The sequence below is a fragment of the Temnothorax longispinosus genome, chromosome 4 (genome assembly GCF_030848805.1).
Source record: "Temnothorax longispinosus isolate EJ_2023e chromosome 4, Tlon_JGU_v1, whole genome shotgun sequence".
Taxonomy (NCBI): Eukaryota; Metazoa; Arthropoda; class Insecta; order Hymenoptera; family Formicidae; genus Temnothorax; species Temnothorax longispinosus.
The window spans coordinates 14,553,369-14,574,066 of NC_092361.1; the positions used below are offsets into that span (position 1 = coordinate 14,553,369).

At 38.4% G+C, this 20,698-nt stretch overlaps 4 protein-coding genes across 9 annotated transcripts; 2 read left to right on the forward strand and 2 right to left on the reverse strand.

Annotated features, from left to right (window-relative positions):
- Positions 1-23: 23 nt before the first annotated feature.
- On the forward strand, positions 24-4,807 carry LOC139810972 (uncharacterized). Its single transcript, XM_071774940.1, has 12 exons — positions 24-669; positions 1,346-1,423; positions 1,501-1,595; positions 1,688-1,765; positions 1,856-2,002; positions 2,291-2,366; positions 2,448-2,635; positions 2,767-2,911; positions 3,085-3,300; positions 3,562-3,680; positions 4,003-4,138; positions 4,281-4,807. The coding sequence occupies exons 1-12, from the start codon at positions 361-363 to the stop codon at positions 4,596-4,598; spliced, it is 1,905 nt and encodes a 634-aa protein (XP_071631041.1). The 5' UTR covers positions 24-360; the 3' UTR covers positions 4,599-4,807.
- Positions 3,146-8,374, reverse strand: LOC139810975 (uridine-cytidine kinase-like 1). 4 transcript variants are annotated; one of them, XM_071774944.1, is made up of 11 exons: positions 7,998-8,374; positions 7,790-7,914; positions 6,882-7,052; positions 6,652-6,758; positions 6,344-6,514; positions 6,194-6,265; positions 5,861-6,112; positions 5,576-5,785; positions 5,207-5,392; positions 4,822-5,134; positions 3,146-3,692 (listed from the first exon to the last, which is right to left on the reverse strand). In XM_071774944.1, the coding sequence occupies exons 1-10, from the start codon at positions 8,075-8,077 to the stop codon at positions 4,823-4,825; spliced, it is 1,686 nt and encodes a 561-aa protein (XP_071631045.1). In that variant the 5' UTR covers positions 8,078-8,374; the 3' UTR covers positions 3,146-3,692; position 4,822. The 4 variants fall into 4 exon arrangements, with proteins under 4 accessions (XP_071631045.1, XP_071631044.1, XP_071631043.1 ...); XM_071774943.1 differs by lacking the exon at positions 3,146-3,692 and adding an exon at positions 4,157-4,592 and having other exon boundaries at positions 7,998-8,373; XM_071774942.1 differs by lacking the exon at positions 3,146-3,692 and having other exon boundaries at positions 4,722-5,134; positions 7,998-8,371.
- A 3,646-nt stretch (positions 8,375-12,020) lies between these two features.
- On the forward strand, positions 12,021-14,591 carry Rab10 (RAS oncogene family member Rab10). The gene is made up of 5 exons (XM_071774957.1): positions 12,021-12,455; positions 13,162-13,222; positions 13,284-13,422; positions 13,516-13,605; positions 13,712-14,591. Exons 1-5 carry the CDS (start codon positions 12,329-12,331, stop codon positions 13,895-13,897), a joined length of 603 nt encoding a protein of 200 aa, XP_071631058.1. The 5' UTR covers positions 12,021-12,328; the 3' UTR covers positions 13,898-14,591.
- A 437-nt stretch (positions 14,592-15,028) lies between these two features.
- Lfg (Glutamate NMDA receptor-associated protein 1 lifeguard) lies at positions 15,029-20,207 on the reverse strand. Of its 3 annotated transcripts, XM_071774950.1 has the most exons (7): positions 19,885-20,207; positions 19,136-19,810; positions 17,958-18,021; positions 17,331-17,441; positions 16,949-17,138; positions 16,277-16,547; positions 15,029-16,158 (listed from the first exon to the last, which is right to left on the reverse strand). In XM_071774950.1, exons 3-7 carry the CDS (start codon positions 18,001-18,003, stop codon positions 15,799-15,801), a joined length of 978 nt encoding a protein of 325 aa, XP_071631051.1. In that variant the 5' UTR covers positions 18,004-18,021; positions 19,136-19,810; positions 19,885-20,207; the 3' UTR covers positions 15,029-15,798. The 3 variants fall into 3 exon arrangements, with proteins under 3 accessions (XP_071631051.1, XP_071631050.1, XP_071631052.1); XM_071774949.1 differs by lacking the exon at positions 19,136-19,810 and having other exon boundaries at positions 19,885-20,205; XM_071774951.1 differs by lacking the exons at positions 17,958-18,021; positions 19,136-19,810 and having other exon boundaries at positions 19,885-20,204.
- Between the last annotated feature and the right edge of the window lie 491 nt (positions 20,208-20,698).

The window sequence follows — 20,698 nt, forward strand, 5'->3', positions numbered from 1 at the left end:
TCGTTAACATCTTGCTTCTTAAAAAGAAAAATAACAAGAACTGTAAATGTTTCTGTAACTATGTAATTTTTAATTCGAGTACTTCCAAGCAAGAATATTTCCAATCGCCGTATCGAATATTTCTGATGTCACGACCGTCCGAAAACAGCATCGTAAAGTCATCTAAAGTCATCTTCACTCACGGGGCAATTACGAGCCAGGCAATAAAGCAATTATCGTTGGCCGATGAATGAATTGCACCTTCGATCTTCCGAAAGATCGCTCGGCGAAACCGAGATGAGGCAGAACAGCCCTGGCGATCGCACGAGGCAGATCGCGTGAGTGATTCTCGTGCAATAAAGTTGTCAACGCGGAACAAACATGCCCGGAGGTGTCGTATTCTTGGTCTGCATTCCCACTCTGAGCCACGAGCACGAACTTGTGTTCGGCGTGCCGCTGAAGTGCTCGAAGAAGAGTGAGAAGAGCAAGAATAAGATCGCGGCGCCGAAGGTGGACCTTCGTCTGAAGGAGGCCAAAACCCGCGCGCAATTACTCACGATCGAAAACGGTGGTCACGGTGACGACGATGACGACGACGACGTCGGTATCGACGTCGGCGTTGAACCTAGGAAACGTTCTCGCGGATACCCCTCGCGATCGAAAACGCCGGTTTTCGTGTCGATGGAAACGGTAACAGTATAGAGGATATTAAAAGATATAGATATTACACAGTATGAAGATACAAAAGATAATTATAATACCTTGATGGAAATATTTTGCTGAAAGTACTATGAAATCAATGACAAGTAAAATAAAAGTTACTGAAAAATTACTTAATATATTTCTAAATAAATCATAATTTTCCTTATAAAATGTAATATATAATACTGAAATATAAAGAAAGTTAAGTTACACTATTGAAAAGTAATAACAAATTTTTTGAGATATTAGAGATATCATAAAATTTACTGAATTTAATTAAAAACTGAATTTTTACTGAAATATTGGTAGAATAATAATGAAATGTGTGGGGTCAACTGAGAGAGAATTTTAAATACATTTCAGTAAAATTGTATTATATTTTTTATGAAATATTTTCATCAGGGTAAACCATCAAAATTATGAATAAATAAAATATACCCTGGTGGAAAAATGTCTCAGAATTTTTCATCAGTCTCAATTCTTACAAAATTTCTCAGAATTTTTTTCATTAAGAATATGCTGATTTCAAGATTAATTTCTTTACTAACTTTTTAGCTTCTAAATAAATCAGGATCCTTTTCGGAAATATTTCTACAATTTAATTTCAGATCGAGATTCATACTTATCAAATTATGTATTTATGTGGTTTGCTCAACTTTCGCAGGTACTGGAAGAGCTTCTCAAAAAACTGAGAGTAGAGCACGTCGTGTGGTGCAAGGACAAGGAAGACATGTATTATGAGGTATGGTAAGAGTTGCGGATACATTTTTATCTATGTATATTTCCAAACGTCAATGCAAACTGGCTTTTTGGTGAAAGGTGATATTTCCGGTGCCCGCCGGAGAACCCTGCGAAAATTGCATACATTGCCTCACCGAGATGGGTATCGGCGTTAAAATGAACTCGATAGTAAGGTGATTTTTACGCTGAGCTAAAAGAAAAATCGCACGAGCGAGCTCCAATGCGCTCGGAGTCATGACTTTGGCTATTGATTTTTTATTTTTAGCGTAATCCCGACGCAATGTACGTATAGCGGTGTGAACGGTGCGGGATCGCTGGCTGTCAAGGACGACGTTGCTCGCAGGTTTCTCTAATTGACTTTTGCTAAATGAGATTTAAGAGCGGAGATACATTTGTGAGATATTATCTGACACGCGTGTTTCCTGCCAATCAGACGGAAAGAATCGGAGGACCGTAAGAACGCTTGGAACGATTTCGTGGGATCTATCAGATCGAAATTGACGGTGAAACAGGTGGTCGATGGCGTTCGCAGTGGCGGTGATCTTACTTTCGATTACATAAGTCTGGTATTAACCGCGGAGTAAGAAGCCAAACTACCCCTATTACCCTTATATACATTATCTCTAGATAAAATAAGTAATCAAAACAGATTTCCGGTAAGTTCGTACGTGACCACGAGAGAACAGTCCTCTAATATTATTTTTGAAATTCCTCTTTGTCACTTATTTGGCGATTTATATTTTATCATGTTTTTCGGATTGAAGGCATTGTAGAATATCGAACATGAAACATAGACTTTATGACGTTTTGCCGCAATAAGTAAGTTGTGTTAACAATAGTCAACTATGTGAAAATTACGATCTTACAGCTGCCTCGCTGCACTTGGTCTCGTCGAGAACAGTGCAACCAATGTCGTCGCAGCCATGCTGGTTTCTCCCCTCATGGTAAAATTTAATGCAACTTTGCTAGTCGTCAAACAATGTTCGCGCGTCACCTCACACTTTTGATCGTCTCGTTGATCAAAGGGACCTGTGATGTCTCTGACTTTCGGGACGATCATAGCCGACCGAGACCTGCAACTGGTCGGCCTGAAGAGCTTGATGCTCGGTATCTTCCTATCAATACTCTTCGGCTTCATATTTGGCCTCATCCTCGGTACAACCGAAATGCCATGGGGTTATAATGATTGGCCGACCGATGAAATGAAGGGCAGGTGGATATATCACAGAAAAATCAGACCAGACATGCTACTATTAATAATAACGCAGTAGATTGCATGCAGCTTTTAATTATATAAAATCGAATATAATTCTAACTTTTATCTAAAAGTGACAATTCCTGTAGAGGCAACTATAGATCACTCTGGATGGGTGTTCTTTGGGCCCTTCCGTCTGGCACAGGTGTCGCAGTCGCTTTACTGCAAGGCAGCAATGGACCGTTAATTGGCGTCGCCATATCAGCTTCGTTACTACCGCCAGTCGTTAATTGCGTAAGAAAACAATATTAATATATATCGTAGTAAAAAGTAAAGCCTATATAATAATAATTAGACATATGTTGTTTAAAGATATCTGTTTTTCTCCCTTCTTTGTTCAGGCAGTCATCAATGGATTAGTGTAATTACATTGATCGAACTGAAAGCTCGTTTTTATTTTTTCGCAGGGCTTATTTTGGGCTCTGGGATGCATATGGCTCATATATCGGCCTATAAAAATGCCCCATATCAAAGGCGAATCTTACACAAACTTTAATAGTTCCTATACATATATCTACAGTGATTACTTGCCCGTCGAGTTCTTCTGCAACGGTATTATCAGCGCGTGTCTGACGTTTATCAACGTAATGTGCATCTTTATTACGGCGATAATCGTCTTGAAGGTAATTAAAGTTAGCACGCGACATAGCTCGTTAATGGCCGAGAACAATCGCAAATTGCGGCTGTAATTTGCATCGTTCGTATTATTACGTCACTAACACGACATACACGTGGCGTCGTTAATTACAACTTCACCATCGGCTTACGCAAATTACATCGCGATACGACAAATTCGCCGATTGTGATAAATAATATGTGTAATCCGCTCTTATCGCACATACGTTATTTTTATTTTCATCGTAATCACTTGCTTGCGACCGTAGATTAAAGAGGTGGCCGCACCGTACACGTCAACACCGGAACTGCGTCGGTTCTGGGAGCACGACATCCGGCTGGTTCGCGATAAGAATATCTCTAGAGATAACAGTTCCTTGGATTCAAGGTAAAAAGATAACTGCAAGTGTAAACATTCAAAATTATGACATTACACTATATCTTATTCTACCTATATAAGTCATAAAGTATAATAACGTAAAACAATGGCTGCATTCCGATATTCACTGTCAGTACTAAAAATCTATATTTTTCTATATTTTACGTCACGTATATTATAGATTTTCAGTACTGACAGCTGCTGACAGTGAATATCGGAATGCAGCCTATATATATTATGATTCTAATGTATATAGTTAATTATGTTATATATATTATAATTAATTTAAAAATGTAATAATTTCCCCCATTAAAATACTCATTCGAATTAGTTTCTACGATGGACTGAGTAAAACTAAACAACGAGCGTTGGAACGTACGCTAAACGAAGCAGTCAGAGAAGCGATAAATGACGAAACTTTCAGAAAAGTACAAAGACTTAGTTATGGGCAACATGGACCGGAAGAGGTATTAATATCACATCAATTTAAATATTTTGTAATAATATCTAATTATTATAAATAATTATTATAAATTTTGTAATATATAAATTAGTATATATTTATATTCTTTAATAGCCTTCTTTAACAGTTTTTTAAAACGATTATAGATTGGCTCTCGGTTTGGTCTTCATGGTCGCGGAACCGCGGGTAGAGGCAACATAAAAGATAATGGAAACGTCGAGGAAATGATAAGTGGAGATTTACGGTCGCACAAAAACTTAGCGAATTCTGGCAATACAAGCGAAGACTTGGCCGCATTGGACCGTTTAATAACCTATCTTCTGAGCCCGCCAAGCAATCCCGGTGGTAGCAATCTGGATTCGTGGAGACGCTCTCATCGAGCTAGTTCACGAGGCTACAGACAATTGCGTGGCACTGCTGCCGATATCGCGGAAACCGGTGGTGTTGGCACAACGCCTCTTTAAGCATAAGTTGACATTTAAAACCAACATCGCATATGAAAATAGCAGTAGAAAAGCTGGTCTTAATAATAAAACTATAAATAAGGATGAGGCACATATGTATATAAAAGTGATAAAATAACGTAATTTTTGCTAAAGATGTGATAGATTATTGATATCTGCATTTGTATCACAATTTACACAACGTAGCGAATATAAGAACTTTAAATAGAGATCTATAAATCACCTTAATCATCAGATGGCTCAGTACCGAAGTACCTGTCGCCAAAATTGCCGATACCGGGCAGTACATAGAATTTCTCATTTATCTCGGGATCCAACGCGGAGGTAACGATTTTCACTCGTGGGAAAGCGTATGCAATCGAATGTACGCCGGATTCGGCCATCAGCAATGACGCCAACAGCACATTTTCCTCAGCAACGTCGTGATCCAAGAGCACCCTAATTGCCATAATAGCAGCAGCACCAGTCGCAACAGTGGCATCCATCAATATTACTCTGTAGTCTTTAATGTCCTTTGGTAATCGGAGATAATATAACTGGATACAAGAAATTAAATGAATTATCGTCCTGCGACCAAGAGTATACTTGTGTAGTTATCAAGTACTTACTTCAGGCTCGCCAGTCTGCTGATTAGTCTGGATAAGAATTTTTCCTATGCGTATATCCTTGCACACGTCCCGAACAGCCTGCTCCATAGTCTCGCCGGCGCGCAATATCGACACGCCGCATATCTTGTCCGTTGCACCTCGCTTGCCACCGTACAACACCCCTTGCGGTGTTTCGACAGTTACATCCTTCATATAAAAATGATATATTATAACATACCCAAAAATTAGGCGCTTTGCCTACAACTCTTATCCATAAAAATTGCGATAATTATAATGGAATCAATTTAAAAGGACTGGTAAAACGAGAAATCGACAAACAAACAAACAAACAAATAGCACTGAATAATGTTCCTGTACGTTTGTATTTACCTCAAAAGGCAGTAGAGACAACGCATATTCGATGACTAGACGAATCAAGCGCTTAGAATAAAAAATAAATTCATCTCTATAGGTCTCCTTATTTCGTATAAACGTGTGAAGACCCTTTATCTGTGGCGTGTCCGGAAGTAAGTACAAAGACGAAGGCAACGGCTGACCGATATACGAGTGCGCCAATTTCTCCCTTAACTTGAAGCCTCTCTGAAAGTGGCATAGAGATCGTTAAAACCGGTAATAATTATGTAATAAAGTCCAAAATAAAAGTTAGAAATTCACCAACTGAAGTTGAGTATGAACGTGTTGCACGATTAGTTCTATCGCCACTTCGTTTTCTCCTCCACGTGGCACAATGATATCCGCATGAACCATAAGAGGCGCTATGTAATAATAAAAAGCCGGCTGCACGTGCTTACTGTACTGTTTTAATACACCCTCCAAGTCTCTACCTCTTTGTGAAATATCCCTTCGTAAACGCCTGGCCAGTCTGACGTCCGCATCAGTATCGACGAAAACTTTCATGTCGCACAGCTTGATGAAACGTTTATCTATTTTGTTACTCTCTTTCGACATTTTTTCCAACCTTTAAAATTATCTTTTTTACCGATTTACCTTCAAGACGTCCGTATTGTAAAACGTAAGTATTCCCTCGAAGATAATGACATTGGCGCCGTACATGGTTTTCTTCCAAGCAAAGAAAAAAAAAACTTGTACAAATTAATTTCTTACATGATAAGTAAAAACCGCAACCAATTAACTTACCGTTCTACTTTCTCTACGATGCGTTACAAAATTATAAATAGGAACTTCTACCATGCGTCCTTCCTTCAAACGCTGCAATGTAGTCTTGAGAAGTTCGAAATCGAAAGCGTCAGGGTGATCAAAGTTGTACTCGTTGTGTGCAGCCATCTCGTGCTGCTTCTCGTTTAATACCTATAAGACAAATATTCAGTAATGTCTACAGCCATATGATTTTCCATCATGCTAATGACAACTTTGTTAAACTGTAAAAGAAGATATTTCTAGTAAACTCTATTGATCAGAATATTTTGATCAGAATATTTACGCACTTTATAAAAGGAATCCATACTAAGAAGGGTCACCCACGGTACGTCCAGAGATTCTATAATTTTAGTTGCCACTGTTGTTTTCCCAGAAGCGCTGCCTCCACAGATACCTATCGCAAATATATTCCCCAGTAATAAAAGTTTACATTTATTTCATACAGAAAATTTAAATCAAGTATCGAGTTATAAATTAAAGAGCAATTTTAATTAAATTAATAATAAATATTACTAACCGATTACAAAAGGTTCTACTTGTTGACCAGCCGAATTATACCAAGGCGGTCTACCAGCTGTATAAATGGTTCGCGTTTTGCTCCTGAGAATAGATTCCGCGGACGTCTTCTTACTTGATTGTGACATGCTAGTAGTGCGCTGCCTGCGTGATCGTGGTGATTTTTGAGAACCTGTTATAATTACATTAATATACTTTTCTTTGTTATTTCTAAGTAATAATCAATACTTATTTTTATCCCTTATGCATATATCTTTTTATTTTATTTTTTATGATATGTAAAAGGATTTAATTAATAAAAGGAATGGGAATAGGATTAAAGGTAAGAAGAGAACCTTCTATATATTTTGTATTGGCTGTCCTCTAGGAGTTCATTAAGGAACTTAAGGCATTGGATTGTTTGATTTTCCTTTTACAGGTACAGCTTCATGGGAGTATTGATTCTGTAAACAGTGCATCTATATAGGACTTAAATATAAGATGTATTAAACTATGCATTATATTCATATACGTTACTTATAAAAGCATAAGCTCATATTTTATCTCGTTACAATTATTTCGTTCACTGATAAGATATTTTTATTCCCGATGCAATCTATATTAAGATGATTGATTGTCAATGGATAACTGACTTAAGCTGTTACAGACCATTTCCTTATCAGCTACGTATAAATAAACTGAATTATGCACTTGCACATATGTAAGAAATTTATCATCAGGTACTTTAATATAAGAGGATATCTACCAACAGGTTCTACTGACAGGTTTTGCTAGCAAATAAAATAAATCGCTACCCACATGTGAAATTAAACCGAACTCTCTCTCTCTCGGGCATGTGATATAAAGTCGTTCTTCAGGAATATCAGGTTGAGAATCCTCGCGAGAGAGCCCGCAATAAATGGGATTTACCTGTGGACGGTGGCCTCGGAGATTGCGGCGTGCCGACGTCGGAGTGCCTGTAATGCTCGACATCCTCGCACAACTCGTCGGCAAGAAAAATCTCGCGGTCGTCCAGGCATACGTCACCGTCTTCACTGAAAAATTCAACGAGCATACAACGGAATACTCATTGATTTCCGATAAACGTTGACAAGAAGAAAATATGCTGCATAATTACGGAAAAGACTGTCTTCTCGCATACCTCTCGGAACTCGCCGAGCTCGGTGGCTCGAACGGGAGCTGCATCTTAGCTGCCATGGTTCCGTCGACTCCGCTGATCCCGAGCTCGTCGCGACACCGACCGACAACGTGCGCGTCGCTGACGGTCACCCGAGTCACCTACGATCTGCTATGTCGTACGTAAACGCCCTCGACATACGTACACGCTACACAGTGCACGTCGTCGTGGCGCACAGCAGCGATCACTGTGACTACTGTGAACTGTGATGTGAACAGTGTCGCACGACTCGCACGCGGGCCACGCGGTCAGTGTTCCCACGTTCCCACAGTTCCCAAACCGTGGGAACCAATTCGATCATCCTAGCTCCTAGCTCCGTTTTCGCGCGCGTGCGTATGAATGATCACGTGACTGTCTCCATCTCCACAGTATCGTGCCTAGAAGCGCTTATTGGGGACCACACACATTTTTACATCTTTTATTACCGTTCATATATCGTTATTGAAGTTATTTCAGAATTAATAACATCTTATTATCTATTTCAACATATTATTGATGTCATTTCTCGTAATTATTAATTAAGCGATTTAAAGCGAAGTTTTCCATGCGCGCATCCACGTTGTTTAATAATTTCGTTTTCTGTCAGAATATATACTGATGAAGTTTCCTGAACACACAAAAATACTTGTAAATATCCTCAAATTCTTAAATAATAAAAATGTAATTTATATCTTTACATATCCGCAGTTGATTTATATTTGTTACATCAGAAATGAGAGAAACTGCAGAAATATCGTACAAATAATTGGCACGATAAATAAATGTTTTAAGCAGTTAAATAACATTGTAAGTAAATGTTTCTAAAGTTTTCTTTAATCATCGTATATATAGTGTGTAATGAAATATATTCGCGACTGAGAGAGCCGAGCACTAAAATTTACGTATGTGTGTGGGATATTTTTGAGAATATTGGTCACGCGCATTCTCATCACAAGAAATCGCGCGCATGCGAGAATGCATGTATATAAGTCCCTGTGATAAAATATATATGTCTGATTCATGCGAAACCTTGGGGTACGGCTACTCAGCCCTACAAAATCGATCTTGAATTACGCATTCTTATATAATATTACATTATTTTTATTTGCATTGTTAAGCTACTATTGCCGGTCAAATCTCGATTTTGTACCCCCAAAAAGATGTAAATTTAGAAATACTGAAAAGCAGTGTCGTTTTCCTAAGATCTCTTTTTTTTCAAGAACTGTCCAACTATATAGTTCTTGCGAGACTTTAGCGGCTAAGTTCTTTCATATAAGATTTCTTCCTTGTCTCTTTTATCTTCGATATTTGAGCAGGCGTATACCATACCGCAGACGTGCGATGACAATAAATATGTATATCATGGAGCAGAGGCAGCGGCGAAGGGGGAACGGAGGAAACTCCCGCCCACGTGGGCCAAGTTAGCTATCTTTGGTATGTATGTTTGCGAAAGAGCAGAGCGAGACCAACGCACAAGCACGTTTCGAATATCATATAGCTGCGTATTGCAACGAGGAAAGACAAATATATATGTGCCAGAGTTTTCACGTCTGAACCGCAATTAAATATGTATGACTTTACTGTTCGACGGAACTGATAAGAAACATGGAAATCGAGTAACCGACGTCATAATCTACGCTTACGTCGATGTCATATATAATTATATGATATCAGCAACTAACGCGGCAATTAACGAGAATACAAGAAGGCACGCTCGTATGCACTGAAACTATATAAATACAATTTGTATTAAATAAAATTATGAAATTTGATTAATTAATATCCATTTCTACATCAATGCAGATTAACTTTAATCGCGGTTTAACTTATTTTTTATCTTTTTCTAGTTCTATAAGAATATTAGAACTAGAAACTGCATTGATAGAACCATTAGATTAAAGTTATATTAATTTACATTGATAGAAATGGGCATATAAATGCGCGTGTTTTGTATAATATACACGGAATAAATTAATACACGAAATTGAACACGTATCTCGAAGCGTAAAAAACGCATATCTGATATGCTGTGCATAAATCCATGCGTTAAAATAAAATATTAATCCTGTATGTAGGTACCTATAATATAATCGCGGAATAATCACTATTTAATTTACGATATAGCAGGAAGCAATTTGATATGTATTGGAAATTCGAGAATGAGATTCTCATTACATCATACCGATACGGATACCTATAAAGCATACAAAAGCAACATATAAATTTAATCTTCATCGAAAACAAGATATGTCGTATATCAGTATTTCCCGAATTATTTTTTATATTATTACCATAATGCCTACGTGACATCTAAAAAAAACCCGCTTTTGATGTTTAATATTCGAAATATAAATAAATGTTCACGCAAATTTATAAATCCTGAAAATATGATTTATCATAGACAGAAACGTGTGTCTCACAGTATAAAATTTAAGCCGAAAATATCCTAGGTAGACCCTAATGAGAAAATATTATTTTTTACCAAATACATGGTAACGTCACATAATATAATTTTTTGTTATCGGACATCAAAATAATAGCTATTCCAAAAGCACCTTTTTCACGTAGAAAATACAAACAATGTTAATCATTATAAATTTAATGATCGATTGATTAATTGATTTCTTCAAACTGTATTTTTGCAAACGGTCCTACAAAAATAAATAGTTTTAAACTAAATTAGATTAAATGCATTTCAATTTTAATTTATCAACAATACAGAGTGATATAAAAACGCATAAACATTAATATAATATTATTTACGCTGATTTTTATAAGCTTTTAAACTTATAAACTTTTAAGCTTATAAACGACAAAAAGCAGTATACAATTGTCTAGTTGCAATACACACAATGTATAACGTTTATTTTGTTTTTGTACAGGAATCAAAATCAAAATCTTTAAAACCTGCATTTTGTTAAGTTTTTAATTTTTAAAACAATAGCGCTGAGAGAGAAACAAAAATTGCAACCTATATATAAATTTCCAATATTTTTAACAAAATATATAAATCTCTCTCTCTCTCTCTCTTCTCTCCATGATCCTCTCTATATATTACTTATTATTTACATAGATGACACGTTAAACATAGTTAACTTTGTACACACGTAAGTAGATGTAGATTACGCGTGAACGCCCAACCTTTCCCCTCGCTGACGCGCAAAATCGGCGTAGATAAGTGATCCCTCGCGATAGCGAGTAGGATCCCGTCGAAAGGATACCATTACATATGTACTGCAGTTTCAGACCGCCGACTAGAGACCCTCGAATTAGAGTCTGACCATAAGGCGATTTTTTGCAAAATTCTGCAAGAGAGAAGGATACTTATAACTTATATATGACTGACTGACTTATAATTTTAAGACGTTTTATGCTTTAAAAATCTTTGTTTTTAAATAACGCGCAATACCGTCTTGTGTCTCAATTTAAGTCTTACGAACGTTGACTCTTTGTACACACGTTTAAGAGACATTTGAGACATAAGGCAGTGTATTGTGCGTCACCAAAGACAATGCCTTAAACATCGTCTTAAAATTATAAATCAGCTTCTGTTCAGGCCTAATTCGAGGGTCTCTACCGCCGACGGCCGACGGCGCCGACCGACGCCGCGGCGAGTCGCACTCTCATTCAGCCGGTAACACCGGATCGTCGCTCGATTTCCACGTTGTCGGTCGGCCGTCGGCCGAGCTCCGAAGTCCGAAGTATAGCGAACGCCGTGTAGAGAGAAAGAAAGAGAGCGAGCGAGAAAGAGAGACAAAGAGACAAAGAGAGAAAGAAAGAGAAAGAGAAGGAGAAATCGAGCGAGCGTGCCGAGTGCCGAGCCGAAAGTCACCCCGCGTCTAGCGTCTACCCCCGATGGCTTCTGCGTCGTGTTGACTCCGCCGACTGACTCCGCCGCCCGCGCCGCCGTCCGCGTCGCGTGACGTCGCGCCGTCTTTTAATAGTCCGCCGCCTCACCGCGAACCGCGACCGGTTCGCCCGTATGATACGGCACGATACGTCCGCGGCGTCCACACACGTATATACTTGTACGTCGCAGCTCGTCGGGAGAGTCGGGAGACGCGCCCTCGTTCGACCTTGAGCGACTATAACCGGTGCGTAACGTTCGATGTATACGGAGCATCGTCGCTGCCGCTGACTGCTGATCGCGACAACCAGCCGCGCCGACCGCGAGCCACCGCAGCTCCAACCGCCGCAACCAAGCTCGTGCCCCCGTGCTCCTTTTACTCTGTTTACTTCCTCCGCTCCGCCGCGGCGCCTACTCCTCGACGCGGGCCAGCCTCGGCGACGAAATGGCGAAGAAAACCTACGATCTCCTGTTCAAGCTGCTCCTCATCGGCGACTCCGGCGTCGGCAAGACCTGCATACTTTTCCGTTTCTCGGACGATGCCTTCTCCACCACGTTCATTTCCACGATAGGTGAGAAAACGAGAGAGAGAGAGAGAGAGAGAGAGCGAGAGCGAGGGAAAAAGTGGGAATACGAGAATAAGTACGAGATCGAAGAGGCCGGCAAAGTCGCGGAGGCTTCTCTCGTCGACGACGCGAGCCTGACTCGCGTTTTCCTTGCCCGGCGATTAGGTTAGAATGCGACACCTCGATTGTGCGAATTACGGACGGCCGTCGCGCCTCGTTCCATAAAATCCGACCCAATCGACGGCAATCGAGCCGATCGCCGAGCCTGCCTCGTTTCCGTGTGCGAGAGTCACACAGTCACACACGTGCGTGCATGTCGTACATACGCACGGCGATCAGGATGTAATTACCAGCGTGTTTTTTCTTTGAGAGCAAAAAGCAATCGGTGCGCTTTGTTTTCGCGAGGTTTTAGCGGGGTCACACATCCGTTCGGAGCATAAATATCATCGTTGCATAAGTTGCAAAAAGGATGTAACTAACTTTATAAATAATATACAAGTTGTTCTCGTTCTCTATATATATATATATATCTACACAAAAGATGATTTTGTGGGAATAAAAAGTAAAAACTATAAACTTTCCATTAATGTGTCGAATTTTTGATAATAATTATGCATAAAATATACATATGTAGTTTCTAGATATTTTAAAATATTTTATCCTTTTGTTTAATGGAATATAAGAGTAAAACTATGTTTTTGTTCTCTCTTAGGTATCGATTTTAAAATCAAAACAGTGGAATTAAGAGGAAAGAAAATCAAACTACAGATATGGTGAGTCGTCAGGTGTATGTTTCAACTTATCTGTGTTATTTATGTGCTTCTTTATCTGCAGGGACACAGCTGGGCAAGAGAGATTCCACACTATTACCACGTCATATTACAGAGGGGCTATGGGGATTATGCTTGTGTACGATATCACTAATGAAAAGACGTTTGAAAATATTGTCAAGTGGTTGAGGAATATCGATGAAGTAAGTATAGTTTAACTCCATATATTCACAAATTTATTTGTACATTTATTAAAACAAACATGTAACAATAATTTCCATAAATATTTCTTATAGCATGCAAATGAAGATGTGGAGAAAATGATATTAGGAAATAAGAGTGATATGGAAGAAAAACGCGTTGTCAGTACAGAAAAGGGAGAAGCGGTAAATATTTTATACATAACTTTTAGTGTATTACGGGCAACGCGATAAAACCTTTTTGTCCCTTCAAGCATGGTTTCTTCAAACAAAATCTTTTTCTTGCTTATAGATAGCGAGAGAACATGGCATTAGATTTATGGAAACGTCGGCGAAGGCGAATATTAATATCGATCGAGCATTTAGCGAACTAGCGGAAGCAATATTGGACAAGACTCACGGCAAGGAACCACAAGACGCGCCCGACAGAGTGACGGTCGATCGAAGGGTAGAGAGAAGTTCGAATCGGTGCTGCTAATTTTATATATTATTTATTTTAACGGCGCAGAACGAACTATATATCAGCTCGTGCCACTTGGGATAGATCCCTCGATATAGATTTAGAGCGTAACTTAAAAAGCATAATAACAGAAACACTTCACGACACTGCCTGATCAGGTATAATCCAATCTCACCTTTGATCTGATGAAAATACAATTTTTTTTTATGCTGCAATCGAAACATATATTGCTAACAAAAAATTGTTAGCTGATCCAATAATTTAAAAACTTAGGTTTTTTAATTATACCTATATAAATGTCAATAGGTATAAAAGTACGCGCGCAGTTTTATGGATATATGTAACTGTACCTATAACTGTACGTGTGATATATAAACAAAATTTCTTTACGGAAGTTTGTGTGGATGGTAAGAGAAACACAGATTTCACTGGTGAAATCCTTCATGCTTCATGTAAAACATTGCATCGTTGCACGGACAAAAAAGTTGTTTGTTACGAGGCTGCAATTTGTTACCAAGTTGAGTGGTGTGAGTATGAGTGTGTCGGCTTTTCAATCTTGATAATCTTTTTGGACATTGGACGCTTTCCTACGTGAATAATCGCACCACACATGCTTATTTGTATATTAAGTTAGGGAGAATTTAAAACCAAAAGCTTCTACCGTTTTGTGTACGGCCGATTTACTATAAATATAAATATTCGCAATTTCGAATTTGTCGTTTTTATTTCTTACACACACTGATACACATGCGCGCGCGCACATATATATACTCTACGTAGAATGAATCTACAGCTTTTGTAGACGCAAAATTGCAGACAAGTAAATAAAAAATAAATTATATGTAGACATTTTTTTATGTGAGCATTAAAGGCAGAAATATGTACTATGTATATGATTTAAAATAGATTTTCTAATTTTTTTAAAAATGCTATTAAAGTAGAAAGTATTGGTAACGATTATTCCATCTAATTATTTCTTTTAAGTCGCATCAAATATGACGTTATATATAGAATTGTCATGGTAGGTAACATTACATGGAAATTGTCTTATCATGAGTAACAGTGTCAACATGTTTGTCGACAAAGAATCGCAAATCGCAACATACTATTATCTACACTGTTATCTGGAATAAAAAAAAAGGTTATAAATACGAGAGAAGTAATCGTTTGTTTTATTATTCAAATATGAACAAAGAATAAACACAATCTCAACTTCCTATATATGTATATATATGTATGTATAGGCAACAAGGTGCATCTCTTGAGGTTGCCTGGAGTTACAGTCAAGTCCAGATAATATAATACTATAACTAATGCTGGATTTTTATCACACTATGACATATATTTATAACAATTATATTAATAATCGCTTTTACGTACTTTTAAATTAGATGTGTACATTCATTGATTACATTGGAAAAATCCAAGTCCTTTAAAGAAATAAAAAAATCAAAATTATAATTTGACTATTTGCTTCTTAATAAACGATTCTGGTGATGATTACCCAAAATGACAGACAAAGAAACAACATTAATCATCTTTATGATAATGATAATGATAATGATAATAATAATAATAATGATAATGACATACTATTCTACACATTAGCAATTACAAGAATTTATATTTGGTTTTCTCCCCAAAACGATGGGAAATACTTTGTTATGCTTTATAGACCTAGACAAAAGACTTGGAATACAAGTGTGCTGTTCGTGTATATTAATCTTTGAAAATTTGTAAAAGCTATCTTCGTAGAAATTAAAGACTTGCCAATACATGCCCCTTCGTACTTCATTGTTTATTCGCCTACAGTGCGCTCTCAGAATAACTGTGGAGAGCCAGAGCAGGACGGCGGTAAGTAAAAACTGTGTATTCTTTAGTAATTGTAACACAAGTCAAAACATCATAATTGACATCAATTAGTCTCGCGAAGCGCCAATAATAGCTAAAACGTACAGGAAGATATTGACGACATCAAGATACAAACTCAACGCGGCAAAGATATACTCTTCCGGTGAGATAGAAAATTTATGTTTTCCGCCTATCATCATTTGCGTATCGTAAATCAGATACATAGAGAATATTAATGCGCCGAGCGCGGCGTAAACCAAAGTCATAGTTTTTCCGGGCCAGATCATTGCGATAAAACCGAAAATAATTAAGACGAGCACAGCAACAAACAAGACAGTGTGCAATCCGGTAAAATCGATTTTCGTCTGAAATGCAAATAACGTCAACCCTAGACAAACCGCTGCTGTAATTCCAACGGCCAGCATGACCTGCAAAAGCATTTCAATGTAGAGACATCAAGTTTGTTACATATTATAACTTACATAATGTAGTACACGAGTTATTCCAACACATCTATACAGTGGAATTAAAATTGTACCAACTTACCTCTTCCGATTTGTACGTTGATGCAGCTACAGACATCAGGAGAGCCTCCGCCAATGTAAATAGAAACAAGAATATATAGTTCATCGGAGCTTTACGTCTCACAGAGGTACAACAAGCCATACATATGATCAGAACAATAGTCATGGCGAAAGCGATCCAAAATACTTCTGAGTGTCTCATAACCCATTGCTGTGTCGGTTTATGATAAAGGAACAGGCTAATCATTCCAAGAGTGATGACCAACTGACACATCAAAATGCTATACACTTTCCTATAAAAGAAGAATATATATTTATGTATATGCTCACATCATATATTTTGAAGCACATTAAAGAACTTGGCCCATTTTCATAAGGGTTTTGGGCTATCCATCAGTCCCAGTCATCAATCATGTATAATTTTGTAGATAATAATGGTAGTATTAAAGAAAAAATAGTTTTAGATCTTCAAATCCCTGCCGGAAGCAATTTTGACCGAACAGCTCTCGATGATGAGCCATCGAATGAAATGACGTCATTAGGAGGTCAGAACTGCTTCTGGTGGAGGTTTGAAAATCTAGAACTATTTTTTCTTTAATATTATTATTATTTACAAAATTATATATGATTGATGACTAGGCCCGGATAGTCCAAAATGGACCAAGTTCTTTTAAGAATGATATCTGATATTTACCTAATAAAACCGTTCCTGATAGTTTTGTCATTAAACTCAAATCCTTTGATCTCATCCTGCATAGGATCTTCCGCATAAGCACCGGACCCGTACATCCCTGGATGTTGTGGAGGTATCCCTCCGAATCCTGGACCAACTGGCGGCGGCGCTTCACCGTATGGTGGACCCTGTGGAGGTATAAATCCTGGACCTATAAAAAAAAATAGTAAGCTCGATGAGCAAATAACTGCATTAATTTAGGCTGCGTTCCGATATTCACTGCCAGTACTAAAAATCTATAGTGTACGTTACGTAAATTATAGATTTTCAGTATTTGCAGTGAATATCGAAACGCAGCCTTAAGGTGTTTTAAATAACATTCTTGAATTATATGTATATCTACCTGGTGGATTTCCACCGGAGTAAGGCGGTGGATATCCTGGTTGTTGAGGATATGGGTAGCCTTCCTGTGGTGGCGGGTACCCAGGATTCTGTTGAGGATACGGATATGGACCTGCACAGTCAAATTTGAGAAACATAAATATTATTGACGTTCCAATATAATGCGCATGTAACCTCGATAAGCAGTAACAATTTGAGGAACTCTGTGCAGTAACAGCAGCCACTACTTTTACATAGTGAGTGTTTTATGTATAAAATTAAGTTTCCATGACTGTGTGCGCAATTGGCTTCTTCATGACACTTGCAGATTATGCTTGATATAATTTGCTGCTGTATTACATGAGTATATGAACTGTAGAGTCATGTCAATGATGACAATCAGTATGTCAACATGTTACTGCAGAATTGATTTTGCTTTACTCTCAAATATTGTTGACTACAAATAATCATTATATGAACAGTGTGCTTTCGAATGTGGGTGGAATGATATATCCTTTTAAGCAAGTGATTATACTAGCTGCTGATTGAATGGCTTTTGATATGGACCCCGAATATAACACAGTTAACATAATAAAATATAGTAATAAAAAAAAAATATATTAAAAAACGGAAGGAAAAAGATCAGAACCTTGTCCTGGATAGAATCCCGCACCAGGTGCTTGCCAAGTTGTCATCTTTTGGTTTTGTTTTAGCTGAAAAAGAACCTATTATTATAACTAGGCCTGCTTTGAGGAAAAAAAAGAATATCAATGGAACTCCGATCAACGAATGTGCATTGGCAACCTTAAAAATGTGTAATATATAGAATTATTAAAAGTAAAAACTTATCCTTTACTTTTACATCAATATTATACTATTTTACTTATATTTTGTATTTAAAAAAGCAAATAAATCGCCGTAATAAAAACAATAAAAACATATTAGTTTTTTCATTAAAAAATAAATGTTATATATATTCCTGTTATTCCTGAAGAAAGTTTTACTATAATTCACATATCTAAAATCTTGTATCTTTTAGTTTATATTAATTACATTATACTCTTTATTGTTTTCTTATACAAAAAGTGCTCATAAAAAGTAAAAAATATAGAAGCACAATGTTAAATACCCAACAGAATTAAAGATATTAAGGTTTTACGCTTTCAAGGAGTGTCATGGACAAATATCTGAAAAAAATCTATACTTGTCCCCACTTAACGTAGAACCTCTGAGTCATACATAAGTCTATAACCTATAAAAAGTATCTAGATCATCTCAATTTTATTTATATTTCAGTACTTGCAGTTTTATTGTCTTTCAGTACTGAATAATTTTATCTCTCTTATCAAGGAAAGAGATAAAGAGTGACACGATGTGAAACTGACATATAATTACTCACATTCACAACAAACAGAAAAATTTGTCAATCAATGACTCATTAATAAACATTCGCCAAATAATTTTGTGAGCATGTCGTTATTATACTGTAACAATTGGTAGTGATGATATATTAGAAATGAAGGCGAAGGACCCAGCAAATTAATTATCTCAATTACACACAGTTAGTAACAGGCATGAATACGAGATGAATATTAACACGTTCGCATCAACTGTTCGGTCTATAAAAAGAAGAGGATTCACACACACGCGGAATAGACATTTGATAAGCAGTATTTATCACTTCAGATGTTGTACTTTGTAGCAAGCGGCGGAGCTTAATGTTTACGACAGTGATGCAAAGGCGATGATGCAAGGAGATTTCGCATGGTTACTCGCGAAAACGCAATAATTTAAGTCGCGAAGCGAAGCAGCAAATTTGCAATTTACCGAATATGTTCGCAGGGCGTATTCTCCTCGTTCCTCGCCGCTGTATTAGAACGATTAGGACTAAACGTCGTTTCTAGATAACACGTAATATATATCTCGTCGCGGTAATCGCGATTTAACAACGATCTGTAATCTGTAATCTGTAATACGTGTTGTCACTTTTCCTGGAAAATGTACGGGCAGATGCGCGCGCGTACTAACATACGGATACACGAATGTGTGTACATGCGAATTTGCGCGTGTATGCGTATGTATACATATTCAGTATTATTCATCCGTGATAAGCATCAATACTCGATGAAGTAGACGCGACGACTCCCGATTGTTATTTGAAAAAGAAGATAAAAGAACGTCTCGAGGAGGTTCGAACGTTTCGAACGTTTCGAACGGTTCGAACGCACGCAACGACACGACGGTACGCCGTCCCGTCCAGATCGATTTTTCACGACGGCAAGGTCACGCGTATCATCGAGCCGCGGTATAATCCACCGTGATTACAGTGCCCGGCACTGTATTATGGGTCGGCGTTTCCTTATACCGAATACACGCCAACGCACGCGAACGTGCAGCAAATTGAAGGGACTCGTGCGAGGCCGTATTCCGGCAAGGGACGACGCGAGAGGGTAAATACGTCACACGATTCGATGCGTCACCCGTCGTCCTATCTGGAATATTCTGTAAATAGTCGTAATCGATAATCGCCGTCCTGCCGAATACCACATGATGATGCGGATGATGAGTGTATTTACCTCGTTTCACGCGCGGGACCCCGTTTTACTCGCCGTGCCACTGGGTTTTAGCTGTGGGCGCACACGTAAAACTGTAGCGTAGCGCGACCGGACGCGGACGATCGCTATTTTACTCGGAAGTCGGACGACGCAGTCGCACGTATCGCACCTCACGACCTCACGCTCCGTGACACAAACACCCACAAACACCCGATAGCCAACCTCCGATTCCGGGTTATCGCGTTTCGACTGAAGTCACTGAAGTGCGCCGCCGGGCGCCGATGCCGAATCCGAGCGACGCGAAGTGGGCCGCAGGTCTGGGGACTTGGGTCACTTGGGGAGTGCCGCGCCGGAGCGCTTGCGTGTTGCTCGCATCTTCGTCCACGTTGCATTTTCGCACCGCGCACGAAAAATCCCCGAACGTTTCCGGCCGGATTTTTCTTCGGCGAACCGAGAAAGAACGTTCACGCGAATGCGAGAAACAGTAAAACTCGGAGGGCCACTATTTGCAACATCAGCTGTTAACTTCTAACTTGCAATAAATGTTGGCAATTTCGAAAGTTAACAGTCGGTTAGAAGTTAACAGACGTTGCAAATAGTGGCCCTGAATCGCGATGTAAACTGAAATTATAGTACGAGGATGAAATTACAGTACGTGTCTATTTCTCTCGGAACGTTGACGCACATTTCAGTGTCATTTCAGCGATAGCACCTCGAGATCGTACTTAAGACGATCGTAAATATAAGATTGGACTATAAATACTGCCCTTTAGTATGCGTGGCCTAAAAAACTCGTTACGCGTTAACGTCGCCTCGGTAATATTAACAGTCGAAG

What these genes read in the sequence shown, in the direction of transcription:
- LOC139810972 (XM_071774940.1), top strand. Translation starts at nt 361, where the DNA reads ATGCCCGGAGGTGTCGTATTCTTGGTCTGCATTCCCACTCTGAGCCAC. An exon ending in AAAATGAACTCGATAGTAAG is followed by an intron (nt 1,596 to 1,687) that starts GTGATTTTTACG and finishes TTTTATTTTTAG; the next exon opens with CGTAATCCCGACGCAATGTA. An exon ending in TGCTGGTTTCTCCCCTCATG is followed by an intron (nt 2,367 to 2,447) that starts GTAAAATTTAAT and finishes CGTTGATCAAAG; the next exon opens with GGACCTGTGATGTCTCTGAC.
- LOC139810975 (XM_071774944.1), bottom strand. Translation starts at nt 8,077, where the DNA reads ATGGCAGCTAAGATGCAGCTCCCGTTCGAGCCACCGAGCTCGGCGAGT. An exon ending in TCCGAGGCCACCGTCCACAG is followed by an intron (nt 7,053 to 7,789) that starts GTAAATCCCATT and finishes TAATTATAACAG; the next exon opens with GTTCTCAAAAATCACCACGA. An exon ending in ATCGTAGAGAAAGTAGAACG is followed by an intron (nt 6,266 to 6,343) that starts GTAAGTTAATTG and finishes TTTGCTTGGAAG; the next exon opens with AAAACCATGTACGGCGCCAA.
- Rab10 (XM_071774957.1), top strand. Translation starts at nt 12,329, where the DNA reads ATGGCGAAGAAAACCTACGATCTCCTGTTCAAGCTGCTCCTCATCGGC. An exon ending in CACGTTCATTTCCACGATAG is followed by an intron (nt 12,456 to 13,161) that starts GTGAGAAAACGA and finishes GTTCTCTCTTAG; the next exon opens with GTATCGATTTTAAAATCAAA. An exon ending in GTACAGAAAAGGGAGAAGCG is followed by an intron (nt 13,606 to 13,711) that starts GTAAATATTTTA and finishes TCTTGCTTATAG; the next exon opens with ATAGCGAGAGAACATGGCAT.
- Lfg (XM_071774950.1), bottom strand. Translation starts at nt 18,003, where the DNA reads ATGACAACTTGGCAAGCACCTGGTGCGGGATTCTATCCAGGACAAG. An exon ending in CTCCGGTGGAAATCCACCAG is followed by an intron (nt 17,139 to 17,330) that starts GTAGATATACAT and finishes TTTTTTTTATAG; the next exon opens with GTCCAGGATTTATACCTCCA. An exon ending in CAACGTACAAATCGGAAGAG is followed by an intron (nt 16,159 to 16,276) that starts GTAAGTTGGTAC and finishes ATGCTTTTGCAG; the next exon opens with GTCATGCTGGCCGTTGGAAT.